The sequence below is a fragment of the Xyrauchen texanus genome, chromosome 46 (genome assembly GCF_025860055.1).
Source record: "Xyrauchen texanus isolate HMW12.3.18 chromosome 46, RBS_HiC_50CHRs, whole genome shotgun sequence".
Taxonomy (NCBI): Eukaryota; Metazoa; Chordata; class Actinopteri; order Cypriniformes; family Catostomidae; genus Xyrauchen; species Xyrauchen texanus.
Genome location: NC_068321.1, coordinates 23,176,919 through 23,202,250, shown reverse-complemented (window position 1 = coordinate 23,202,250; position 25,332 = coordinate 23,176,919). Strand labels below are relative to the sequence as shown.

At 39.1% G+C, this 25,332-nt stretch overlaps 1 protein-coding gene across 2 annotated transcripts; it reads right to left on the bottom strand.

Moving 5' to 3' along the window:
• Nucleotides 1-10: 10 nt before the first annotated feature.
• Nucleotides 11-24,078, bottom strand: LOC127638463 (tyrosine-protein phosphatase non-receptor type 9-like). 2 transcript variants are annotated; one of them, XM_052120002.1, is made up of 13 exons: nucleotides 23,730-24,078; nucleotides 13,897-14,040; nucleotides 11,525-11,614; nucleotides 10,406-10,530; nucleotides 9,971-10,076; nucleotides 9,686-9,796; nucleotides 7,153-7,469; nucleotides 4,966-5,053; nucleotides 4,783-4,852; nucleotides 4,375-4,453; nucleotides 3,917-4,067; nucleotides 2,891-3,098; nucleotides 11-1,495 (listed from the first exon to the last, which is right to left on the bottom strand). In XM_052120002.1, exons 1-13 carry the CDS (start codon nucleotides 23,760-23,762, stop codon nucleotides 1,305-1,307), a joined length of 1,713 nt encoding a protein of 570 aa, XP_051975962.1. In that variant the 5' UTR covers nucleotides 23,763-24,078; the 3' UTR covers nucleotides 11-1,304. The 2 variants fall into 2 exon arrangements, with proteins under 2 accessions (XP_051975962.1, XP_051975963.1); XM_052120003.1 differs by lacking the exon at nucleotides 23,730-24,078 and adding an exon at nucleotides 15,720-16,276.
• Between the last annotated feature and the right edge of the window lie 1,254 nt (nucleotides 24,079-25,332).

The following is a 25,332-nucleotide window of genomic DNA, read 5'->3' as shown; positions in this document are numbered from 1 at the left end:
AGATATTTCTTTCCATTTATTAAACTTTAAAACACATGATTTTGATTTGGTTTTGCTCAAATAACATTGCAGTTTGAGCACAGGTCATTCTGAGAGAGAGCGGTGTCCCGCTAAGGCAGCATCAACATAAACATCTCTCACAATCCATACGAACATGTCCAGAATAAGGCTCTTTAGCTACTTAGTACTCAAAAGCACTTGATCACTTATAGAACTGTTGCAAACATATTGATATTGACATTATAGGTTAGTTTAACTGACATAATGAACAAGAAAGAAATATAAAGATTAAATCGGATATAAAAGAAAATATAATTTATGAACTGTATATATTTGGAAGCAGAGTAATAATTAAGGACATAAAACTTGGTTATAATAGAAAAATAAAACTGGTCACATTTTGTGCCCACTAAGGCAAGACTGCAGATCCTGGAATCATTGGGAGTGTATTCAGATGTTTCACTACAGCCAAATTCAATATGAACTCAGTGGAGTAAAGACAAAATAAAAATTTATCTAAATGCACTTTACATGCTTTTAGATATAACTTTAAACTGATTATTAGTACAATATTAACAGACAAAACTAGTACAAAAAGTGTAAAAAAATGGAACTTGTAACAACTCATGTTGTTCCAAACCTGTAGGACTTTTTCATACATGGAACACAAAAGCAGTTGTAAGACTAAATAGTCACCTCAGTTACCATTCACTTTAATTGCATTTTCTGTCCATACAAGTGAATTTTGCATTCCATGCAAGAAAGAAATCTGGGTTTGGAACAACATGAGGATGAGTAAATGGTGCCATACATTTTTTGGGGGTGAACTATCCCTTTAAAAGTTTTATAGTGAATCTTTTGTTATTTTTAGTTATTTCTCAGGAAAAATAAACTTTTTTTTTTTTTGTTGAAACAAATTTGAAGCTTCTTGTGAAATACATGAATTTTGAAAATGTTGACAAAATGCACTGAATAAACTGCAGTCACAAAAAATGAAAGCTACATAACAGCTAGACCACTGAACACTTAAAGGTGTCCCTTTACAGCAGAGTCTTTTATGGTTACTATATAGGCTGCCAATCTTTAAAAGAAGATCATTTTGAAATAACTGGTTTAGATCAGACACGGTAAATCAGGCAACTGATTGGCTACTGACAAAGACGCAGTCTTTGTGATTGGTCTGCCCATGGGTAAGAAAACAAGCCCTGTCTTTCATGATTGGACTAGAGCAGGACCTGTATCTCACTGATTGGATGAGATTTGGCTCTGTCTGTCTCTGATTGGCTAAGAGGGGCCCTTGTTGCTCACTGATTGGCAGAGAGCAGGCCCTGTCTCTGGGTGTGCTCAAGGATTGCCGTGTGGCAGAAATAGTACTGCTCGGGTGTTTGGATGCTGAAGGCACGCTGTGTTCTCATCCGTCGCACTGTCTGATAAACGTTTAGAGTCCCAACATCCTGCAGCTGGGACAGACAGATATCCAATGCACAAAATGTACCTGTAAGGGGGGGCAAAGTCAAAGGTCAGTCTTATAAGCAATAAAAATGTTTTTACACATGTCTCATTGTAGAAGAAAATGTGAGTGGTGTTCGCTTGTGCAAAACTCAATGACAGGATGCTAGGGTACTATGGGTGGTTGCCAGGGCATTACTAAGCAGTTGCTCTGGTGTTCTAAATTGTTTGTAGCCCATTGCCATGTGGTTTCCAGGGTGTTTTGGGTGGTTGCTATGTGGTTGCTAAGATGTTCTGAATATTTTTAACACATTGCCATGCAGTTGCTAAGGTGTTGTGGGTGGTTCCCAGAGTGTTGCTATGGTGTTCTTAAGGGTTTGTTGCCCATTGTTATGCTGTTGCTAGGGTATTCTAGGTGGTTGCTAATTCACTGCGAAGATGTTCTGAATGTATATAGCACATGGCTATGCAGTTGGTAAGGTGTTCTGAGTGTTATTTAGAATGGTGCTATGGAGTTGCTAAGGTGTTTTGAATGTGCTTAGCATGTTGCGATGTGTTTAAGCATTGTGCTATGTGGTTGCTAGGCTGTTTTGGGTGGTTGTTATTTAGTTACTAAGATGTTCTAAATGTTTTTTAGTATATTGCTATGCAGTTAATGGGGTGCTATGGGTGGTTTCCAGGGCATTGCTATGCAGTAGCTATGGTGTTCTGAATGGTTTTTAGCCAATTGATATGCGGTTGCTAGGGTGTTTTTGGTGGTTGCTATGTGGATGCTAAGATTTTCTGAATATTTTTAGTTCGTTGCTGTGCAGTTGCTAGGGTGTTGTAGGTTGTTGCCAGGCCACTGATATGTGGTTGCTATGGTTTTCTATGTGTTTTTCAGTATGTTAGAATGGAGTTGCTAGGGTGTTGTGGGTGGTTGCCAGGGGCATTGCTAAGCAATTGCAAAGGTGTTTTCCAAGTGTTTTTTTAGCATATTGATATGCAGTTGCTAGGGTGTTTTAGGTGATTGCTATTTAGCTGCCAAGGTGTTCTGAATGTTTTTTAGCACATTGCTATGCAGTTGCTAGGGTGTTGTGGGTGGTTTGCAGTTGCTTTGGTATTCTGAATGGTTTGTAACCTGTTGCTCTGTGGTTGCTATGGTGTTTTGGGTGGTTGCTATGTACATCCTAAGATGTTCTGAATGTTTTTAGCACACCAGTATGCAGTTGCTAGTGTGTTGTGGGTGGTTGCCAGGGTATTTCTAAGCAGTTGCTAAGGTGTTCTGAGTGTTTTTAGCATGTTGCTATGTGGTTGCTAGGAGCTTGGTGCATATTACTAATAATGGCCTAATAGTGATGTGCCTTATTAAACACACACTACAGGAGAAAAGTCATTAAAATACTTCATTAATATGTAGGTTAGATTTTGTGATGCATTTAATTCGTGGTCTGAAACCAACCGGTCCTGCCGATTCCAGCACTGCAATGAACCACCATGGGTGGCCCGAGTGGGTGACCCCTCCACTGCGACCCGAAAGCCTGGACTGCCCACTGCTGCTGATGTTTCACAGCCCACAGGAAGTCAATGAGAGACACGGCGGAGGAAGGGACCCCGTAATCAGGCCAGCTGAGGAACTGGAAGTGAGTCACCTGCCTCTGTTCAAATGTCTGAAAATATATTGATACGTTTATTATAGTTTCCATTTTGCCATTTCCATTTTATAATTCCAATTTAGTTCAGTTTCCGTTTGATTGTTTTCTAGTTTCATTATTTAAATTTTAATTAGTTTTGGAATTATGAAGCTGTGTTTTCTGTTAGATTGAGTTATTTTTTTTTTTATATAAAATTTGTTTTCATTTAGTTTTTGCTTCCATTAACAATAATGCCACTGATATGATGACATTCAACTGTTTCAGTCACGTGACATTTTCCTCACAGCCGCCATTTTTATGTCCACCCGCCAGAAGAAAGCTATGATGGTGTATGGCAAAACACCTGAGAAACAATAAAGAAAAACGTCAATAATTGTTTTTGATCCAGATCTAATATTTATGCAGATCTGATGTCAGCACAAATATTGCCAAGTTTGACTTTTGCAGACACTGATTCACAAATGAAAGACTGTTATGTGCTGTTCTTTTATTTAAAAATGGCATATTAGTTATTTTTAAATTTGTCAGTTAATATCCCAAAAATCTTTTTACATGTTATGAACAGTTAAGAACCTATTAATGACTTACAATATAGTCTTCCGTCAGGTTATGAATGATTTATAAGCTTGAATTCCACAGGGTCAAAACTGACCCGTGAATGCAAAAGGTGTATGCAGATTCTGAACGCAATAGGAGGGTGAATGAATCGTTCAAATACAATTATAGGCCTTGTTAAACTTACACATTCATGTTTTTTTATATAAACAATAAAATATGATACAAAAACAGCTTTGTTTTGCTTAGTATATTTTAAACACTGGTGTGTGTCACACCTCTGTGTTGTGTAGCTCTAGTGTGGTTTGGTTGTAATGCGCATGGTTGTCCACTCTATGATTGACCACAGCGATGTGTCCGTACACCTCCTGACCGCCCTCCTCTTGGGGCCAGTACTGTCCGCACTTCCTTCTGCCACCTTCTTCCATCCTAGACACATACAAATCTTTAAACAGCACTCTCTTTTAAAAAGTTGCATGTAAAGTAGTCTCACACCAATGAACCGCCAATGGACCTCACAGAAAATGGCAAAAGCTTGCTGAAATTAATGTCCCGGAGGTATTTAATCAGTATTCTGGGTAAGAAGGTTGTGTTTAAAAAGAGTCAAGTGTAGTTGCTGACTCGACATGTTAGTCAGACACCCTCTTCCTGTCTACGTGGGTATATTTTTAACTAGAAATAGCAGCAATGAGGAACGACTGACAGTGAACTGGTCTCTCTTTGACCCCCGTCTCACCTGGTTGTCATGACGATGAGGAGGACACTTTGCTCCCAAACAATTCTCCAGAAATCTCCATAGGTTTTCTCCAGCGGACCTGTTAAAAAACAAAGATTATACACGTGCACCACTGCAGGACAATATCTGTAACTCTAAGGGGCCGTTCACAACAAACACCGTGTGTATATCTGCACAATTTTTTCTTCTACGTAAACATGTGCTTAACGGACGTTTTTGACCATTGCACAATGTCTTGCAAGTTTTTCCCCAGCATCTGTGCTTTAGATGAAGAACTTTCATAAAGGACAAAAAACAAAAAAACAAAAAGCATCTCGAGACACAAGTGTCTAGCTTTTTTAAAGTGCCAGAACACATTTGGTGTGAACGGCCCCTAACAGGGTTTAAAAAAAGGCTAGTTGTTTTTACCCTGTGTCCCAATATATGCATTTTTCTGTTTGTATCCATCCATGAAGCTGGCGTTTATGTAGTCTGATCTCTGTGTAAAGAAAACAGGTCAATCAGAACAAATGGTTATAGATTAATACATTCATGAACACAAATATAGCCCATTATAGATATGTAAACAGAATAAAATCAGACAGCACAAACCTCGTTTCTTCTCGCTTTGAGTCGCACGCGAGTTTGATCGAGGCACGGCACGTCGCCATAGCGATTCCGCTCCTGATTGTGAGGAGCCCTAAAGAAGTTTAAAAGACAACATGAAATTAAAATTGACCCCAGATTGATGCCATTAATAAAGGTCCCTGGTCTCTTTGTGCATGTTATTCAGTTTGTATTCATAATAAACATTATTTTCAAATGTAACAACTTCTCCGCCTCTAAAATGGAGAGGGTCCACACATGGGGCAGCCATGTTAGAATCACATGACCAGCCGAATAATACTACTCTCTTAATCTCAGTAACCGTCCTGTTATTTGACACTTTCACTCATTGATTAAAGTAATCATGACTGACTGTGAATACTACATTTTTTCAATGGCATCTGAAACTGAAAACGTATTGATTTTAAATGATGCTTCATCCAAGCCACTAGGTGTCAGTGTAAATCCAAGATGACAAAGAAAAAAGTGCGCCTTTAAAGTTGTAAATAATTAAATAGTGTCATCATTTACTCACCCTCATGCTGTTCCAAACCCTTTCTGAAGACTTTCTGTCTTCCATATGAACAGGGTTGGGAGTGTTACTTTTAAAATGTATTCCACTACAGATTACTAAATACATGCTGTAAAATGTAATTTTTTATGTATTTCATTAGATTACTCAAGGTCAGTAACATAATCTTAATAATTTGGATTACTTCTTCAGCACAGGTAGATATTTTAACTTGTTTTGACTTATATGTATGATATATTCTCTGAAAAAAGCCTTAAAAGGATTAGTTCACTCCAAAATTAATTGTTTCATCACCTCTGTGTTGTTATAACCCTATATTACTTTCTTGCTTAACACAAAGACAGATATAAAAAAACAAAACAAAAAAAACACAATTGTGCTCAGTGATGTCATGCAATAGCAGTTTATATAGTGACCACCTCTTCAAGCTTCAAAAGGACACAAAAGTATAATTCAGAAGTCTAATAAATGATTCCACGAGACTCATGATTGTTATGGGAGCATACAATAAGTTGGTGAGAAACAAGCCAAACTCGAATGCATTATTTATTAGAGCTGTTAGAATTAACACAACGCATGTGATTAATTAAAAAAGTTGAATGCATTAATTTGACATTAATACAGCATAAACACAGGGGTCTGGGTAGCTCAGCAAGTAAAGACGTTAACTACCACACCTGGAGTCGCAAGTTCGAATCCAGGGCGTGCTGAGTGACTCCAGTTATGGTGCGTTCAGACCAGAGGCGTTGAGAGCATCAAATTGACCGGAAGTCATTCATTTTCTATGACAGCCAGCGTCTCTCGGCGGCGAAAAGCGGCGTGGCGAGTCTTGGGCGGTGTGGGCGTCAGAGGAAAGTTCAAGTGCGGCCAACATTATGGTAATGAGCTTTGACGCGGTTTGGCGGCAACCTATTGGAGTATAGAAGTGCTCCGCTCTAGAGAACACAACCGTGTAAACTTTGGTTCCCACCAAACATTAGTTCCATATGAAGTGGATATTATGGTTTATATAATATTATATAATAATAAATTAAAATATTTCATGAGGATATACGCTACTTGTGATATATCGTCAAAAAGATACCAGTCGACATGTCTGGATGTTTTGTGGCCCCTTTAAATATAGTTCACAAAACGCACTCAACAAATGTTCCCACCTATTTAAAATATGTCAGAGCGTCCACAAATTTTCGATAGCGTTGTTGGCAGGACAGCAAGAGCGAATTTGACACTCTCGCCGCCTCTGGTCTGAACGCACATTTGGCCTGGTTGCTAGAGTCACATTGGGTTAACCTAATCTTGGTCGCTATAATGTGGTTCTCGCTCTAGGTGAGGCGCGTGAATTGCGAGTGGATGCTGCGGAGAGTAATCAAAACACTTTTTAAATGTAACTGTATTCTGATTACCAACGATTAAATTGCAAATGTAGTGGAATACAGTTACTAATATTCTGTATTTTAAATAAGTAATTCCATTACATGTATTCCATTACTCCCTGACCCCGAATATGAATATAAAGTCATCATTTACTTTTATCATATGGAAAAAACATGCAATGAAAGTGAATGGTGACTAAGGCTAACATTCCGCCCTACATCTCCAACAACTGATACGGGTTTGGAACAACACAAGGGTGAGTAAACTATACCGTTAACACTTACAAAGCACAGGTGAATGTTCCAGGTGGTTGTTCTCGGCGAAGCTCCTCGTATTCAAGGTAGATTCCGCTGCGCTGGGCCCGGTTCAGGTGTGCCGTGAGCTCAGGCAGACCCATTCCCTCGGGTCCAGGCACGTGTATTGAGGTGTTCTCCAGGGGAACCCCCACCAGCTCGTCCACTGGGTCCACTCGCCCGTTCTGCTCAGACAGCAGCTGCAGGTTCCAGCTGTGCACGTCCAGAGGCAGACAGCCGCCCAGGTGTTCAGGTAAACAGTCTCTGGGGAGGTGTTGCCGCAGGTCGGCCATCTTCACCATCTGAACCTGTGAATACATCTGTCAATCAGACAGTATTCCTACACAAACATACAATGGCTCTGACTAGGTTGGGATTATTTAAATGCTTAAAAGGTGAAAATTCTGTCATTGTTTACTCACCCTCATGTCGATCAAAACATTTATGACATTTTATGGAAGCCTCAGTCACTATTTTCTTTCACTGCATATATTTATTTAACATAACCAAAGTGAAATGTCTCTAGCATCTTTTTTGTGCTCGACAGAAGAAATGTATACGGCTTTGGAACAATACGAGGGTGAGTAAATGATGACAGAATTTTCATTGTTGGGTGAACTGTCTATTTAACTTTTACAAAAGAAAATAAGGTATGAGGATTATTTGAAGGATGTGGCCACAGGATGGCACTACTGCCACAAAAGTAAATACCCTTGAGGAATGTCCATACTTAAACTAGGTTATACCAGTTTAAGGTGGTCAGACTGGTCAACCGACACAAGCTATGTTTTTGAACATGGTTAAACAACTCAACCAGGTCCCCAAGGAGGTCTACCAGTGCAAATCAGGTTAACCTCAGCCCCACCATCTGATAGTCAAGCTGGCCAGCCAACTGAACCAGCTTGGGCCCTTAAATGACCAGCCTGGATGTTAAACCAGCTAGTGACATGGCAAGTTGTGCGTGGCTGCCACGGAGAATTGCAAGAGCCTCCACATGCGGTAGGTCTCCACGGTAACACGCTCAACAAGCCACATGATAAGATGCGTGGATCGATGGGCTCAGATGCGGAGGCAATGAGGTGGCAGAAAGCCGCTAGACTGTTGTGTTAGATTTGACGATTAAACTAAAGTACGACACAAAACAATCATAAATACCCAAAATTTCATTTTTTTACACCTCTGTATTACATACATCTAATATATATATACATATATATATATATATATATATATATATATATATATATATATATATATATATATATATATATATATATATATATATATATATATATATATATATATATATATATATAGTTTGCCTTTCTATTGGAGTCACAGGGGTCTAAATGACACATTAATAGAGCACAGGAAGATATACTGCTGTTGTGAAAGTACAGTGCATTCAGAAAGTATTCAGACCCCTTGGTTTTTTCACATTTTTTATGTCTTATGCTAAAATGTTTTAAATAATTTTTTCTCACATCTATCTACACTCCAATAAACACATTTATTAAAAAGAAAAAACTTAAATATCACATTGACATAAGTATTCATACCCTTTTCTATGACACTTTAAATTTAGTTTAGGTGCATCCTATTTCTCTGGATCATCTTTAAGATGTTTCTACACTTTGACTGGAGTCCATCTGTGGTAAAATCAATTGATTGGACAAGATTTGAGAAGGCACGCACCCGTCTATATAAGGGCTCACAGCAGAGCTCAGAGGCACGATTGTGTCAAGGCACAATTTCGGCTGCAGCACAGTGGAACAACTAGGTCTCTTACTAGAGCTGGCCGCCTGGCCAAACTGTGCAATCTGGGAAGAAGGGCCTTGGTAAGAGAGGTGACCAAGAACCCGATGGTCACTCTGGTTGAGCTCCAGAGATCATGTGTGGAGATGGGAGAAATGTGCAGAACCATCACTGCAACACTCCACCGATCTGGGTTTTATGGCAGAGTGGCCAGAAGGAAGCCTCTCCTTAGTGCAAGAAAGCAAAAATGCACCTAATGAACTCTCAAACTGTGAGAAACAAGATTCTCTGGTCTGATGAAACAAAGACTGAACTGTCTGGCTTCAATTCCAAGCGTCATATCTGTAGGAAAACAGGTACCATTCATCACCTGTGCAATACCATACCAACGGTGACACATGGTGGTGGTGGCGTCATGCTGTGGGAGTGTTTTTCAGCGGGAGGGACTGGGGGGCTGGTCAGGGTTGAAGGAAAGCTGAACACAGCAAAATACAGAAATATCCTAAATGAAAACCTGATCTCGAAGATTCACCTTCCAACAGGACTATAACCCCAAGCACACAGACAGGACAATGCAAGAGTGGCTTAGGGACAACTCTGAATGTCCTTGAGTGGCCCAGGCAGAGCCTGGATCTGAACACAATCCAACATCTCTGGAGAGATCTGAAAATGGCTGTCCACTGACGGTCCCCATCCAACCTGACTTGAGAGGATCTGCAGAGAAGAGTTAAGGATCTGAATACTTTGTGAATGCACTATGTCTACAAACCCGTTCTCTGAGCTTCTCCTTCAGTAACAGGCTCAGTAAGTTATATGGCACCCTAAACCACACAGGAGCTCCAAGGATGAGCACTTTCTTCAGCCGTGCTGGGAATGCACCCTAAAGGAAACAGCAGAAAGTTAAAAAAGAAGACTTTTCCAATTTATTTTGACATCCAGGCCAGGCCAGGCCAGCCCCCCCGCTTTAAAACAAATACTTCTTAAAACATCAGGCTTATGATGAATATTATACTACTGACACCTTCACGTCAGTTTATACATAACAGAAACTCACCTTGAGCAGGTTGAGGATCTTTTTGCTCAGGTCCAGTTCAAAATTAGTGTAGTTGGATCCAGCCATGTCGTAAATGAAGACCAGTCCGTTTCTCTGAGTCTCAAAACTACAGCAAAAGAGAAAGAGATTTGAGGGGCTGACATCGTATCTCATGATAATGAGCTGTTTTCTGATTTCAGCTGGTAAAAGAAAACATGAAATCAAACTGGATCCCATTTGCTTTCATAATAAAGGTCCCGGTTTCAACAAAATCGTAATCATTTTCTCTGCCTTTGAAATAAATGTTCTGCTGATGTAAACAAAAGCTGTGTGGGTGGGAGAAAAAATTAATTAACCAATAATATCAGTCTAATTTATCATGATCCATCATACACAGGGCCCTCATCTCCAAACTGACTCTCTTTTTCACTTTTCTCCATCTTTTACATGCTTTACCTCTCCACAGCTCGGTCCAGAAGATAAAACAGGGCCTGCAGAACTACATGGTTCCCCGTTTTACTGGGATGGTGCAGTTTAGCAGTGTACAGGGCGATGGATGCTCCAGACGGGTCACGGACACCCTGATTAAAGAGGAAAACATCCCAATCAAACACAAACGACTTGACATTAACATTAAAAATCCCAAAAGATAAAGAGTCATCTCAGACAGTTGAGGTTTAAATGAGGTGTAATTTTAAAAGTGAACACATGGGGGCAAAATAGAGTTCATCTCAGGGACTCATTCTTAAAAAAACATTTACAGGTCTTCTGATCAGGGTAGAAACATAATATACATCTCTGCCATTCAATATTATTCTAAATCTGGTTTATTTTATTTCAGCTGCTCTGTGACTACATTCATTTCCATATGCACCCACATAAAATCTATAAAACGTCTATAAAAAAATGTATGTTAATTTAATATTCCAATAATCTGATGACTCATGAAATATACGGGACTCATGTGTGTCTCTCTGGGTTATAAATACAGTTGACAAGAAGTGAGGTGAAGAGGTTAAATTGATCAATGAAAGTATCAGATGAACAGGGGCATCCTGCCTTCACAGCGTCCAATCAGCTCTCAGAATGCTGATCCACCTGACCAAAAGGAGAGCAGCACAGCCTCTCCAAGCCCCCCCCGCCACACACAAACATCATCAATCACAAAGGCTGAAAGCTTGCCTCTCAAACACAATGGCCCTGTTAACACCTGGAATTAATATCCATCTTGCTTGATCCAATCACACACAGTAAGCGAAGACAGAGTGCCGTTTACACCTGGGTGTAATATTCGCCTCAAATGCAACTGCATTTACCACCTTTGTTGGATTTAATGGAAAGAGTCTCTGATTTTGTGAATAGCATAATCTTAATTTTGGAGTGAATTATGACTTTAAAATCAGGCCACACACACACACACACACACACACACACACACACACACACACACACACACACACACACACACCGAAATCATCTCAGCACAGCATTTTTGTAATTTGTGAACCATTAACCTAATTTCCCAGCTATAAGCAACATGAACATTTATAGTACTTATGTGAAGAGTAAACTTACCAACACGGTGAACTTCCCACTCAGCAGCTCAGAACGTAACGGCTCCTCGTGTGGCTGAAGTTTGACTATTCCCTCTCTCAAACGAGTCTCCTATAGGAGAGAGATTATTGGCATATTTAGTCTTATACTTAATATTTACTTTATTATTCATATTTACTCCTGTCTACTTAAAGGGGAAGTGTACAATTTCTGCCCCACTAGTAGCATAAAACGGAATTGCAATCTGTTGGATTGAGCGGCAAGGCGCGACATAACATTTGCTTTACCAATGGCGTATAGGTGGGGCTACCTGTTTGTGTTTGAAACTTGCTTGAAAACAGTAATTATTTTTACAATTCTGTTTGGTGCCACTAGTGTTAAATTACACACTTTACCATTTAAATAACGGCTTTACCTTTTTTTTCTCTAGGTCTTTTTGACAATTTTATTCACAAAGATCCAAACCTAGGCTTGAGTTGCCTACCCCTGTGCTCAATTCCTCCAGAGAAGTTCGTATTTACAAGTTCAAAAGACGTAATTACGATGCAATGTGCGGTCAAGTTATTTGAGTTGGAAAGAATGGACCCATTTTGCAAGATGCATTTTTAGAACCAATGCAACTAAATTTACAGCAAAGTCACACATTAGGTGTATAACCGATGCTTTACCGATCTATTTTATTATTATATTTAGCTATAATGGTGGGAAATTTGGTGGGTATATTTGTTGCAAAAGCATGTTGCCTCATAAACCAGCTATTGTAAATGAGTCTTATTTTCTGGCAAGCTTTATTTCAAAATTAAAAACCAAATTGGCCCGGTTGCTAGGGAGGGTAGAGTCACACGGGGTAACCTCCTTGTGATTGCTATAATGTGGTTCTCGCTCTCGGTGGGGCGCGTGGTGAGTTATGCGTGGATGGTGGATGGCGTGAAGCACTACATCTCCATGGTAACGCCACTAGAGTCACTACGCCACCGCGAGGACTTGGAGCACATTGGGAATTCCAAATTGGGAGAAAAAGGGGGAAAAATCCCCAAAAAAGAAAATAAATAAATAGAACTGATTTATGCACAATGCCAATTTGCTTCTGCCATGATTCTGCCAGCTCAAAAGGTTGGGACTTAGGTAGAGTTTTCTACTGGTAATTACACCATTGCGATGGCATTTATTTGTGCTAATCCCGTAAATGTGATCATTCTGACATGACATATAAGCACCATAGTTAAATTAGTTTCATTTTCAGGGTTCCCATCCCTATTGGTCAATGAATTTCCATGATTTGTTCAATTGTTTATGATTATTATACAGATATATATTAGATATTTCTAAATGCTCTCAGTCCACACTTCTGTTTTCAAGAGTTTACCCAACGTTTCTCATCCACACTGAAACGTATGAAAACTCTTAAATCTTTCAGAGCATGCAAATTTAAAAATGTTTTTTAAATAAATAAATCAATCGCCATTCCATGTACGGTCTGAAACGCAATTGTCCTAATGTTCCACCACCACACAGCAATTATGACTAAACTTCCCGTCGCTTTTGAAAGAATGCAATGTGAAGGTTGTACAAAGTGACATTTATTTTTAACAACGCTAGCAAAGTGAATATCAGGCACAACAACGTCTACAACATGATTATTTTGGGTTGAATGGATCACATGACTGTGTTACATGACAACAAATAAGTCATTGTTTTCAGATATCCCCATTTTCCTAGTTTACACTACAACGCGAGGACGGCATTTTCAAATTTATCCACTAGGGAAAGCGTTTTCAAAAAGCTCAGTTTTGCTGTCAAAAACACAGTTTGAGTGTGGACGGAAAGCCAAAACTTAAAGAAAAAGATGTGTTTTCAATCGAAAACGTTTTAGTGTGGACGTGGCAGTTTAGTTTGGACTAGGTGCGATTTCTAGCAAATTAAATATTATATAGCAGCGGACCATTACCAGAAAATATTTATTCACTATAGAAATATATTTTTCGAAATGTCCCTAACTTTTCCATGAAATTAAGATTTTTTTCAATTTTCAGCCCTAATCCTCTGACATTTCCAGGTTTTCCATTACAGTGGGAACCTTGCATTGTATTGCTCACATTACTGGTTACTAATTTTGCACTACTGTCATTGTAAGCAACTAATGCAAATGTGTATTACATTAAATTACAAATTAAAACTGCTTTACCACAAACTTCTGCTGTTTCCATCTTAAGCTAATTATATTTACTATGAAATAACATAAAATTATGCATTTATAGAATTTACAGCACTTTTCCCCTTTGGTGCCCCAGAAGGACAAGCGTTTTGTCATTTTAGCAGCTAGTTCTGTAACATATTTTCAGCAAATTAGTCCTGTTTACATCACGAAGTTAAAAAGACACACAAACACTCACCCTGTAGCTGTGGAAAAGCTCGATGGCTCGCAGGACGTCAAACTTGCGGGCCATCAGAAACTTCACTGCCACATCCCAGGATAATGGTGAGACGCCATGCTGGGATGTCCATTTATTGATCTCCTCCAAAAACTGCTTAGTAGCCTGAGAGAGACATAGTGACATAGAGACATAGTATGTGGTTATTGCCTGAAACTGGAGTTGATTTTCACTGCGCATGTGTGGATTACTGATATCAGACTCAAGGGTTTATAGAGTTTGTTTGGTATTCCAATGGTACATTTTGGCTTGTTAGAATTTCCTTAAAATACCTACATTACAGATCAAAATTGTAAAAAATTAAAATGATAAATAAAATAGAGAAATTGTATTTTTTCACAGGAATGTTTTAACCCAAATGCAAATTCACTTAAAGGATGCACTATATTTGCATGTGGTATTGCAAAAATCTGTGTCATATATACCAACCACACGCAATCTAGTTTAAGCAGGCACATTCAGTGCTGAAATTGTGCTGTGTCTTCGAGTGTTTAAATAAGCCAATATCAGTCATTTCTCTGCAAACACGCCTCTTTCCTATTAAAATTAGGCTAATTATAGATGGTGTTTATTCACACAACTCTGTGCTATTTCCCCGGCAATTGCTCTATTACTGCTTTCAGAAGGCAGGCGGTAATCAGAATTTTATTTAAAACAGATGTTTGCGTACATTTTCTATCAATCATGGCAGCAGTCATTTATCAAATAATGATGACAAAAATGATGGAGAAAAGTATTATAAACTGCCATATATCCAGATGTGTGGTATTGTCAAGTCCATTTTCAGCATGTAAAAGAGATGATTCAGGTTTCCAGATCACAGAGTGATGCTATACAATCCAGATCAAGGTACGTTAATTTAGTGCTCAGAAATGGCCCGCAAGATTGGAATTGCACCGTGCAAACTTACCGTGAACTCAGTAGAGATTTTGTGGCTGCAACTTTAAAAGAACTCTATCTAAACTCAATATTGCACAGACACCGTGCAGCAGCACACAGACCCAAACTGGATTTGTCTTTGTATGTCAGGGGGATTTGAGTGGGTTTACAGCAGAGGCAGAAAAGAAAACAAGAAAAGTCTAAACACATGCTATGTTCTCAGCATTTTCCTGACAACTATAAACACCCACATACAAACAAGACCATATGGAGAGAGGCATAAAAAAATAAATCGGACTGATGTTTGGACTGAGAGCACAGAACATCCAGATAGTGGGAACCAAGAGTGCAACAGGTTCTACAACACCCTTCACTCATATAAAACACAGTGATGAAATCAAACTGTATTAAACTGACCTTCTGTAGAGCAAAATGCTAAATACATACTGGCTGGAGGCACTACATTTAGTAACTATGCTATGATTAGCAATTGTTCAACGATGCAAGCAGTCAAATTCATGTGCGACATCTACCCATCCTCATCGTTAGCTCAAGCTCCACTCTTCACCATAATGGTAACCCCCAAAACCCCAACATAACAAAACATTTAACACTAACAAGTATCCCCATTTATATTCACCTTGCACAAAAAAGTAATAACACTTAAGCCCTAGGGTGACTTCCATTTGGACGTCTGCGTAGTCGAATACAAGCCTGTTAATACACAGGTGGCTGGCGCACGTGCGCCGCAACTGCAATGAGATACTAGACTTTCTCTACAGAGTTTAGACCCATAAAAATGTCTTTATATTCCTTAAAACTCAAGTTATACAAATGCAGGTATAGCCAGACCTCCTCACACAAGCTCTCTTCTTGACTTGCACATCCAATGCTGTTGTTTTTACCTTGATCCACTGATGTTAAGCGGCGATTACTTCATCTTCTAGCGATAAAGGTAACTGTTGCCACCTTGTGGACCCAAAAATAGTGCAAATAACTTCAGGCGGATTCTGCACGTTCAAAGACGCATGGTTAGAAAAATTGGGCTGCGCACGTTCAGTGCTTGTGCAGATTTGCGTCACGCGTCTGAACGAAGCCTAGGCTTTAATTTGAACGTTTACTCTCCCCATCGAGTCACATGAAAAGCATGCTGGGAAATGGAAATCCCCTGCCCAGTTTCATCAATGCGACATTAACATAACAAAAGTATTAATACAGTCAAACTCAAATGGATTAAGTAAACTTCCATTTTACATTGAAATGGATAGGATGCAATGAAATCCATTTGTGACAAAATGCTTTAGTTAGTAGATGGAACAAGCAGCAAAAATCCTTTAAGTGACTCTTCCTTTAAATCTAATCAGTTAAAATCATTCAGACATACTCGGAAGACTAGAACTTCAGCCTAGCTGTGTGATACTATGAAGCACAACGGATAACTTTTCTTCAAGGTCCTGTTCAACTACTGCTGCTTCAACAAAAAGTTCTGCACGTTCAGTTGAAGACAAGTTTAATAAAAATAAGCTCATTCTTTCTCTCGGTTTCTCTCCAGAGGTTCCAGTCCACCCACTTGCACAACACTGTATCCTTAAAAGGGCAGATAAGCAGCATATCCAGGCAGACAGCCCTGAATTCTGCAAAATTCACCCAGAGATGAACTGTGCAGTTGTGCAGGCCTCTGGAGTCAGCAACTCCAGCTAGATACAGTTCTGGCTCACTGTCCAAAGTTACTCACGGAGAAACACACATATTGTATCTGACAATTGAAATACATTAGTTTTTTCCCTTGAATCCGTTGAAATATTATTCAAGGTTTCTTGCACCAAAATCAGTCGCTGTTTAGTTTTCCATCCTCTCACTTACCCTCAGAATTAAACAGGTTGTTTTTGCTTCTGTACCTTTAAATCTTCCTTATATGCTAACGACCCCTGTTATGACTGATAAACTATTTGCATACAAAATAAGAAAATGTGATATTGAGTAAATGTGGGTGATCATATGTTACCCAGGAATACCTATGTGTGGTTCTTTTTGATTAAAAATTTGAAACGATTGGCAAATCATTTTGAGTAATTTATCTGAATCGGCTTGGATTACTTAAATGTATTTACATTTATACTTACTGGGCAAACAGGATTCTTCTAATTCATCTACAAATTATGGTGTACTGACATTGTTGTTCGTTTGGTGATATTTATCCTATTCACGCACATTCCTGAAATTCTTGACCTAGGAGAAATTGGCTAGTTGAAGAGTGTTGATGATTGGTTAAAACTAATGTTAGGTGTAGTTTGGACATGAAGTTCTTTACTTTTTTAAATGAAACCTTGCATAGTATAAATGCAGGCTTCGCTCAGCTAGGGTGTTTTAGTTCATTCAGGAGAAAAAAGTTTGGCTTCTTCCATTGAATAAATTAGGCTTTACGTTAACTTTTTGAAAGCAATGGTAGAAAATTTACATTTTGTAAGGTTAGTCTATACTGACTAGTTGTTCATATGACAATGTTTAGTAAATGGTATATAATAGCAGAGTTTTATTACCCATAAATTAAAATTATAGGTGGTCGACCAATATGGGTTTTTCAATGGCAGATGCCAATACTGATATCTAGAGAGCAGGATGGATGATGGCTGATATAAGCTAAATGCCGATAAACATATTATAATTTAACAACAGCAAATCAGATGTACACAACATTTTTAAAGTGAAACAAACACTTTATTGCAATATTTACTCAAATTTACGTAAACCTGGAACCAAACGATAATCTAAAAATTTACATTTCGACCAATTAATCGGCATGGCCGATATATCAGTCTATCACTAAAATTGTCATATTTACTCACCATCCAAAACCATGGTCAGAAATTAAGGGGGTACTCAAGAGCAAAAATGTCCCAGCAATTAAAAATGGGGGGGGGGGGGTGCCCTTGTTATTAATTCTTCAGTTTTTTAGATATACACTCACTTGGCACTTTAATAGGAACACTATACTAATACTGGGTAGGGCCTCCCTTTGCTCTCAAAACAGCCTCAATTCTTCATGTCATGGTTTCCACAAGATTTTGGAAACATTCCACTGAGATTCTGGTCCATGTTGACATGATTGCATCATGACATTTCTGCAGATTTGTCAGCTGCACGTTCCTGTTCTACCACATCCCAATGAGGTTCAATTGGATTCAGATCCGGTGACTGGGAAGGCCACTTAAGAACAGTGAATTCATTGTCATGTTCATGAAACCAGTTTGAGACGTCTTTTGCTTTGTGACATGGTGTCTTTTCATGCTGGAAGTAGCCATTAGTAGATGGGTAAATTGTGGCCATGAAGGGATGCACATGGTCAGAAACAATACTCGAATAGGCTGTGGCATTCAAGCGATGATTGATTGGTGTTAATTGGCCCAAAGTGTGCCAAGAAAACATTGCCCACACCATTACACCACCACCACCAACCTGGACTGTCGACACAAGGCAAGCTGCGTCCATGGAATCATGCTGTTGGTGCCAAATTCTGACCTTACCACCCGTGTGCCTCCGCAGAAATCTAGATTCATCAGACCAGGCTATGTTTTTCCCAGTCTTCAACTGTCCAGTTTTGGTGAGTGTGTCCACTGCAACCTAAGCTTTCTGTTCTTGGCTGACAGAAGTGGAACCCGACATGACCTTATGCTGTTGTAGCTCATCTGTCTCAAGATCCGATGAGTTGTGCATTCTGAGATACTATTCTGCTCACTTCAATTGTACAGAGTGGTTACCTGAGTTCCAGTAGCCTTTCTGTCAGCTCGAACCAGTCTGGCCATTCTCCGTTGACCTCTCTCATTAACCAGTTGTTTCCATCCACAGAACTGCCGCTCACTGGATGTTTTTGGAATCATTCTGAGTAAACCCTAGAGACTGTTGTACGTGAAAATCCCAGGAGATCAGAATTTACAGAAATAGTCAAACCAGCCCATCTGGCACAAACAATCATGCCATGGTTGAAATCACGGAGATCACATTTTTACCCAATTATGATGGTTGTTGTGAACATTAACTGAAGCTCCTGACCAGTATCTGCATGATTTTAGGGATTGCAATGCTGCCACAGGATTGGTTGATTAGATAATCTCATGAATATGTAGATGTACTGGTGTTCTTAATTAAGTGCTCAGTGAGTGTAGTACCTAATAGGCGATTTAATTTTTGTCTTAGTTATACACTGTAATGTAATTTAGATGAGCAAGGAGGAGGTGAGAACCGGCTTGACGATGTAAATAATATTTTAATGAGAAACTTAAAAGACAAACACACACATAACGTACATGTCCGTAAACGATCTGGCGGACGGAATGCCCCGCCGCGTTCTTGGGGAACAGAAAGGGTCTCCGGGAGAACCACTGCCGGGGGGGGGGGTCGGCAGCGAGCCCCTCCCCACTCGTGGTCGGCGGTCTCAGACCCCGGCGTGTTTCAACAGCTGGTAGGGGACTCCTCCGCCCCTGGCAGCGGCCCTGACCTCTCCAAGTGGTCGGTTAGGAGCCCCTTCTCCCATCACGTTCGGCGGCCGGGCTCCTCATCCCCCGGCAGATGGCCGCAGCTGCTCCGTTGGCGTATCCCTCCTCCTTCCCGGATTTCGGCACCAGTGTAATGTAATTTAGATGGGCAAGGAGGATTTTATCTACATTTTAGGGTGAGCTATCTCTTTAATAAAAAAATTGCTATAAAATTGTATTGTTATTGTTGAGCAAGTTGTTTGGAAACACTGTAATGTGCTCATGATTGTAACGTCACAACCATGAAGATACTTTTGCATTTTAGCATGTCGTTACTGAACAAAAAAAAAAACATGTATTGCATTCTCTCCCTTTTCCTCTAGTATTCCTTTCCACCTCCCAGTCTCTCCGCATTGCTCCAGTGGAAATGCTTTTAGTAGCTCATGTCCCTCAGGGCTTCTGAACGCTGGGATCAGCCAATCCGGCATCTAATTACTCGCAGAATGTTTCATCAGTCAGCATTCACTTTCACTGCGTCGTTTTTCCATGCAATGAAAGTGAATGGTGACTAAAGCTGTCAGTGACAAACATTCTACAGAAAAGTTAGACTACAAGCAGAATTACAACTTCGTTAAGCCTTGATTTTATCACACTAAAATGATGTTCACATGTAAAATGTTTACATCTTGTGCCTATACTTTTAAAACAGTGTCTATTTGAACGTTTATGGACTGGCCCCATTCACTTCCACAGTTAGTGCCTACTGCAACCATGATTTTTCCTTTTTCTTTTTCTTTATGAACAAATGAGGAGTCAAACATTCTGGTAATTGACATTAGGCCTCAAATGCTGTTGATGCTGTTATCTGCCCCGGAAACATTTCTTTAATAAAGGTTGAATGAATGGTTGACTCTGGTTTATTTAAATGAGATTCAGCAGCAGGACAGAGGAAACAGAGACGCCTTGTTAAAGAAAACCAGCAGACACACTTTCGCCCATCTATAAAAAACGGTTACAGAATTTGTTTAAACTCTAATAAAAAAAACACCATGCATAAAATTAATTCATGATATTTTAGTACAATCAAACCATTCAAGGACATTCAAAGCATTAGCGTGTTCCACATATAAGTCAGATGGGAATTTCTCTGTTTTAGGATAGACAGTATGTAGGATGAAGAAGGTGGAGTTAAACTTAGAGATTGTTCTGAAATTGCTCTGAGTGTATTTCACAATTTAAACTACACGCATTCTTGCTGAAAGTGACCTATAAATAACAAGCAGACTTATATCATAACCTTTCCTGTTTTAGTCTGTCTATAGAAAACAATTCTCCAACCAAACTGCTAAATAAACACACATTAAACACATGTTAGCGTGTCTGGGGCAGGTTTTGCTGATAGTAAAACCTGAAATCTTTCAACGGCCAACAGTCCCCACAAATAAAACGGCCATAAATAATGTCTTCGTGCAAATGTAAAAATGCTAAAGGTTTCTGTGAGGGTTAGGAGATAGAAAATATAATTAATTCAGTTTAAAACAATAGAAGTCCCTACATAGAAAGAAAAACAGAAGTATGAGAATGTGTGTTTCAGGTTAAAGGATTTTGGGGTTAAATTTTTTTTGAGGATTTGTCATAGCAGGTTAGAGACCAGTTTTGGATTTTTATACATTGCTGGTGTTTCCTTTAAAGACACGTTTTGAAACAGCAGAATGCCAGCTCCACTTTATTTCATGAAAACACTGATTCTGTGTTTACTTATTTTGTATTTTTGTTTAATTCCCGGTTTGGAGTACATTTGAACTATGAGCAGAGTCTTCTTCCTCTCTGTCCAACTCTATAAGCTGCATTGTTCCTCTGTAACGCTCTCATGCATCATCGTTAGAGTTTTATATAATATCATGTTACGTTAAATTATATCAAACAACTATTCAACAAGAAAATGTATGTCTAAATTATTTTTTTTCAGCATTGTCGATAAAGTCAACTGATCATTTCAGCCCTAGTAGTTTTCGTTGCAGGTTTAAGATGGTTTCGACTTTATGTTGCCGCAGGTTAAAGGCATTTTGAGTATTTGTCTTTGTGAGTTAAAAGCGTTTTGAGTATTTGTCTTTGTGAGTTAAAGGCGTTTTGAGAATTTTCCATCGAGGGTTAAAGCCGTTTTGAGTATTTGTCATCACGGGTTAAAGGCGTTTTGAGTATTTGTTGTTGAGTGTCAAAGCCGTTTTAAGTATTTGTTGTCATGGGTTAAAGGCATTTTACGTATTAGTTGTTGAGTGTCAAAACCATTTTAAGTATTTGTCGTCACGGGTTAAAGCCGTTTTGAGTATTTGTCGTCACGGGTTAAAGGCGTTTTGAGTATTTGTCGTTGAGTGTCAAAGGTGTTTTGAGTATTTGTCGTTGAGTGTCAAAGGTGTTTTGAGTATTTGTCGTTGAGTGTCAAAGGCGTTTTGAGTATTTGTTGTTGAGTGTCAAGGCCGTTTTAAGTATTTGTTGTCATGGGTTAAAGGCATTTTACGTATTAGTTGTTGAGTGTCAAAACCATTTTAAGTATTTGTCGTCACGGGTTAAAGGCGTTTTGAGTATTTGTCGTCAAGTGTCAAAGGTGTTTTGAGTATTTGTCGTCAAGTGTCAAAGGCGTTTTCAGTATTTGTCGTCGAGTGTCAAAGACGTTCTAAGTATTTGTCGTCACGTATCAAAGGCATTTCGAGTATTTGTCGTCAAGTGTCAAAGGTGTTTTGAGTATTTGTCGTCAAGTGTCAAAGGCGTTTTGAGTATTTGTTGTTGAGTGTCAAGGCCGTTTTAAGTATTTGTCGTTGAGTGTCAAAGCCGTTTTAAGTATTTGTCGTCACGTATCAAAGGCATTTCGAGTATTTGTCGTCAAGTGTCAAAGGTGTTTTGAGTATTTGTCGTCAAGTGTCAAAGGCGTTTTGAGTATTTGTTGTTGAGTGTCAAGGCCGTTTTACGTATTAGTTGTTGAGTGTCAAAGCCATTTTAAGTATTTGTCGTTACGGGTTAAAGGCGTTTTGAGTATTTGTCGTCACGGGTTAAAGGCGTTTTGAGTATTTGTCGTCGAGTGTCAAAGACGTTCTGAGTATTTGTCGTCACGTATCAAAGGCGTTTTGAGTATTTGTCGTCGAGTGTCAAAGGCGTTTTGAGTATTTGTCATCACGGGTTAAAGGCGTTTTGAGTATTTGTCGTCGAGTGTAAAAGACGTTCTGAGTATTTGTCGTGACGTATCAAAGGCGTTTTGAGTATTTGTCGTCGAGTGTCAAAGGCGTTTTGAGTATTTGTCGTCGGGTGTCAAAGGTGTTTTGAGTATTTGTCGTTGAGTGTCAAAGCCGTTTGAAGTATTTTTCGTCACATATCAAAGCCGTTTTAAGTATTTTTCATCACGGGTTAAAGGCGTTTTGAGTATTTGTCGTCGAGTATAAAAGGCATTTTGAGTATTTGTCGTCGAGTATCAAAGGCGTTTTGAGTATTTGTCGTCGAGGAGCAAAGGCGTTTTGAGTATTTGTCGTCGAGTATCAAAGGCGTTCTGAGTATTTGTCGTTGAGGGTCAAAGGCGTTCTGAGTATTTGTCGTCGAGGGTCAAAGAAGTTTTGAGTATTTGTCGTCGAGGGTCAAAGGCGTTCTGAGTATTTGTCGTCGAGGGTCAAAGACGTTTTGAGTATTTGTCGTCGAGGGTCAAAGGCGTTCTGAGTATTTGTCGTCGAGGGTCAAAGGCATTTTGAGTATTTGTCGTCACGGGTTAAAGGCATTTTACGTATTAGTTGTTGAGTGTCAAAGCCATTTAAAGTATTTGTCGTTGAGTGTCAAAGGTGTTTTGAGTATTTGTCGTTGAGTGTCAAAGACGTTTTGAGTATTGGTCGTCATGTAAATTTGTTTTGAGTGTTTGGCACTTCACTTTAAATTAACTGTTGAGTGTTTGATGTAGCAGATTAAAGTTGTTTTAAAAGTTTGTTGTGTCAAGCTAAATGGGCTTTGATTATTTGTTAGGTATTTTAATCACCTGGAGAGTGGTTTCTCTGTTGTCATTTCAACACTCACACCCTCAGTGTCCAGTAGAGTTTCTATCCTTCCAAAAACCAAAGCTTACACCAAAAATACCATAGTTGATGTTACTGTTACTACAATAAAACTATTGAAACTTGGTATTTGCTAGTACTGTCATCAAGAGGGTAATTTAAATGACAGATTATGAAAGCTTCTCACACAAAAGGAGATCCTATATGCATGTATTATGATTTAAAAGTATTATCAACAACTGTAGAAACTATTGTACTTTGGAGGGCCGCGGTAACTAAGGTGACCATCGCAAATTACTATAAGGGTGTTTTAATCAACTGGACAGTGTAACTGGGTTGCTAAGCAACAGAACCGCTGGAACAGAGAATCAGTGTTCTGTTTCTAGAGTTACTGGATTGTGATGGTATTTCTCACCTGCTCCTCCTCAGCGCTCAGACGGCCAGCCATCCTCTCTTCTCTCCTTTACTCCGCAGGAGGATATGATTACAGCTCAGCCAGATGTTTAGATCGGACTGTAGAGATCAGACCGGGGTTTTTCAGGCCCGTTAGCAGCGATCAGGCTAGCACGAGCAGCAGCGCTTCAGTCCGCCCGCCTGTGTGACGGAGGGAGAAATTCATAACGGCGCTCCGCCGAAACTCACAAAGCCCAGTTATTTATAATATATAAAAATAATAAGCGGTCAGCTTCGTTTTAATAGGGCGCTTTCATGTGAGAAGGCGAATGCAGATCAGACGCTTCTGAAAAGCAGCAGTGAAAGATGAAAAAATGTCGTTCCCCCTACCGGTCACACTGGAGAACTGCAGCTTAATGACGCTCCTCCTCTCCATTCATAAAAACCTTGGTGTGCGTTTGATTCGTTGTAGCGAATCGGTTCGCTTCAACGAACTGGTTCAAAAAAGATTCACTAACGCGTTTGAGTCGTCAATCAGAAATTTAGAAGTGTTCTCATGGGCAGGGCCGGTTCTAGACATTTGGAGGCCCTAGGCAAAATGTATGTTGGAGGCCCCCCGCCATGCCCTCCTCCCCTCCACCTTTCAGAATTCACGAGTTCACACTTACATCAAATTAAATAGAGTAAAGATTATGCGTATTTGGCATGCTGTCCAGGGGAGGGCTCCAGGCTCTGAATTTTGGCCAGATTTACACAGTATTACATTGGATTGCATTGTATTTTGGATTGTGTTGTTTACATCCAATAAGAGATTATTAAAAATCAAAGTGAGGAGATGGGGGTGGAGGAGGGATGCTGATAAACTGTCAATGAACAGAGGTAAGTCTGCAGTATATATACCTCTTATCTCGTTGATTATCTGAATGTGCTCCTCCCGAACTTTGTTAATAAAACATAATTTAATAAAAAACACTTGAAAACAAATATGATTCCTAACCATTTTATTTATACAAAACCTGTTATCAGTATTTTTATATTTTTACTTAAATGTGCATATTAATGTAACTTTAATTAACGTAAACAAAAAAAATAATAATCTGAAAAGTCATCTTTTTTTTTTTTTTTTTTAGCAGTCAGGATGTTTTTTGCAGTAATTTGTTCAGTAATTTATTTATGGTGACACACTAACCCACTATTTGGGATAATGGACAGTTTTGTTTTTGATAGACTAAATATAGTCATATTAGGTATGTATTGTAGAGAAATACCTTATGATACACAAATCAGCTGCTAGTGGAAGTGAAAAGACAAGTTAATTTCGTCAACTGTAATTGTGTGCTTATTCATATGCTTAAGATTGCATACTTATTTTCAATAAATATTGCAACAGTATTTATGATTGGAAAACGAAAAAAATGAAGTCTATTATGGTCTATAGTCTATTATGATAGACTAGAGCAGTTAATGTAGGCTAAACATCTGCGTTTTAGAAGATATACAGACTGTTTTAAAACATAATAAACAATGCTTTAGTATAGTGCGTTTGCTCTTTGACTGACAAACTTGACTTTTTCTGTAGTGTTTTGCGAGTCAGCTCCTGACTAGGGCTGGAAATCGATTGTAGC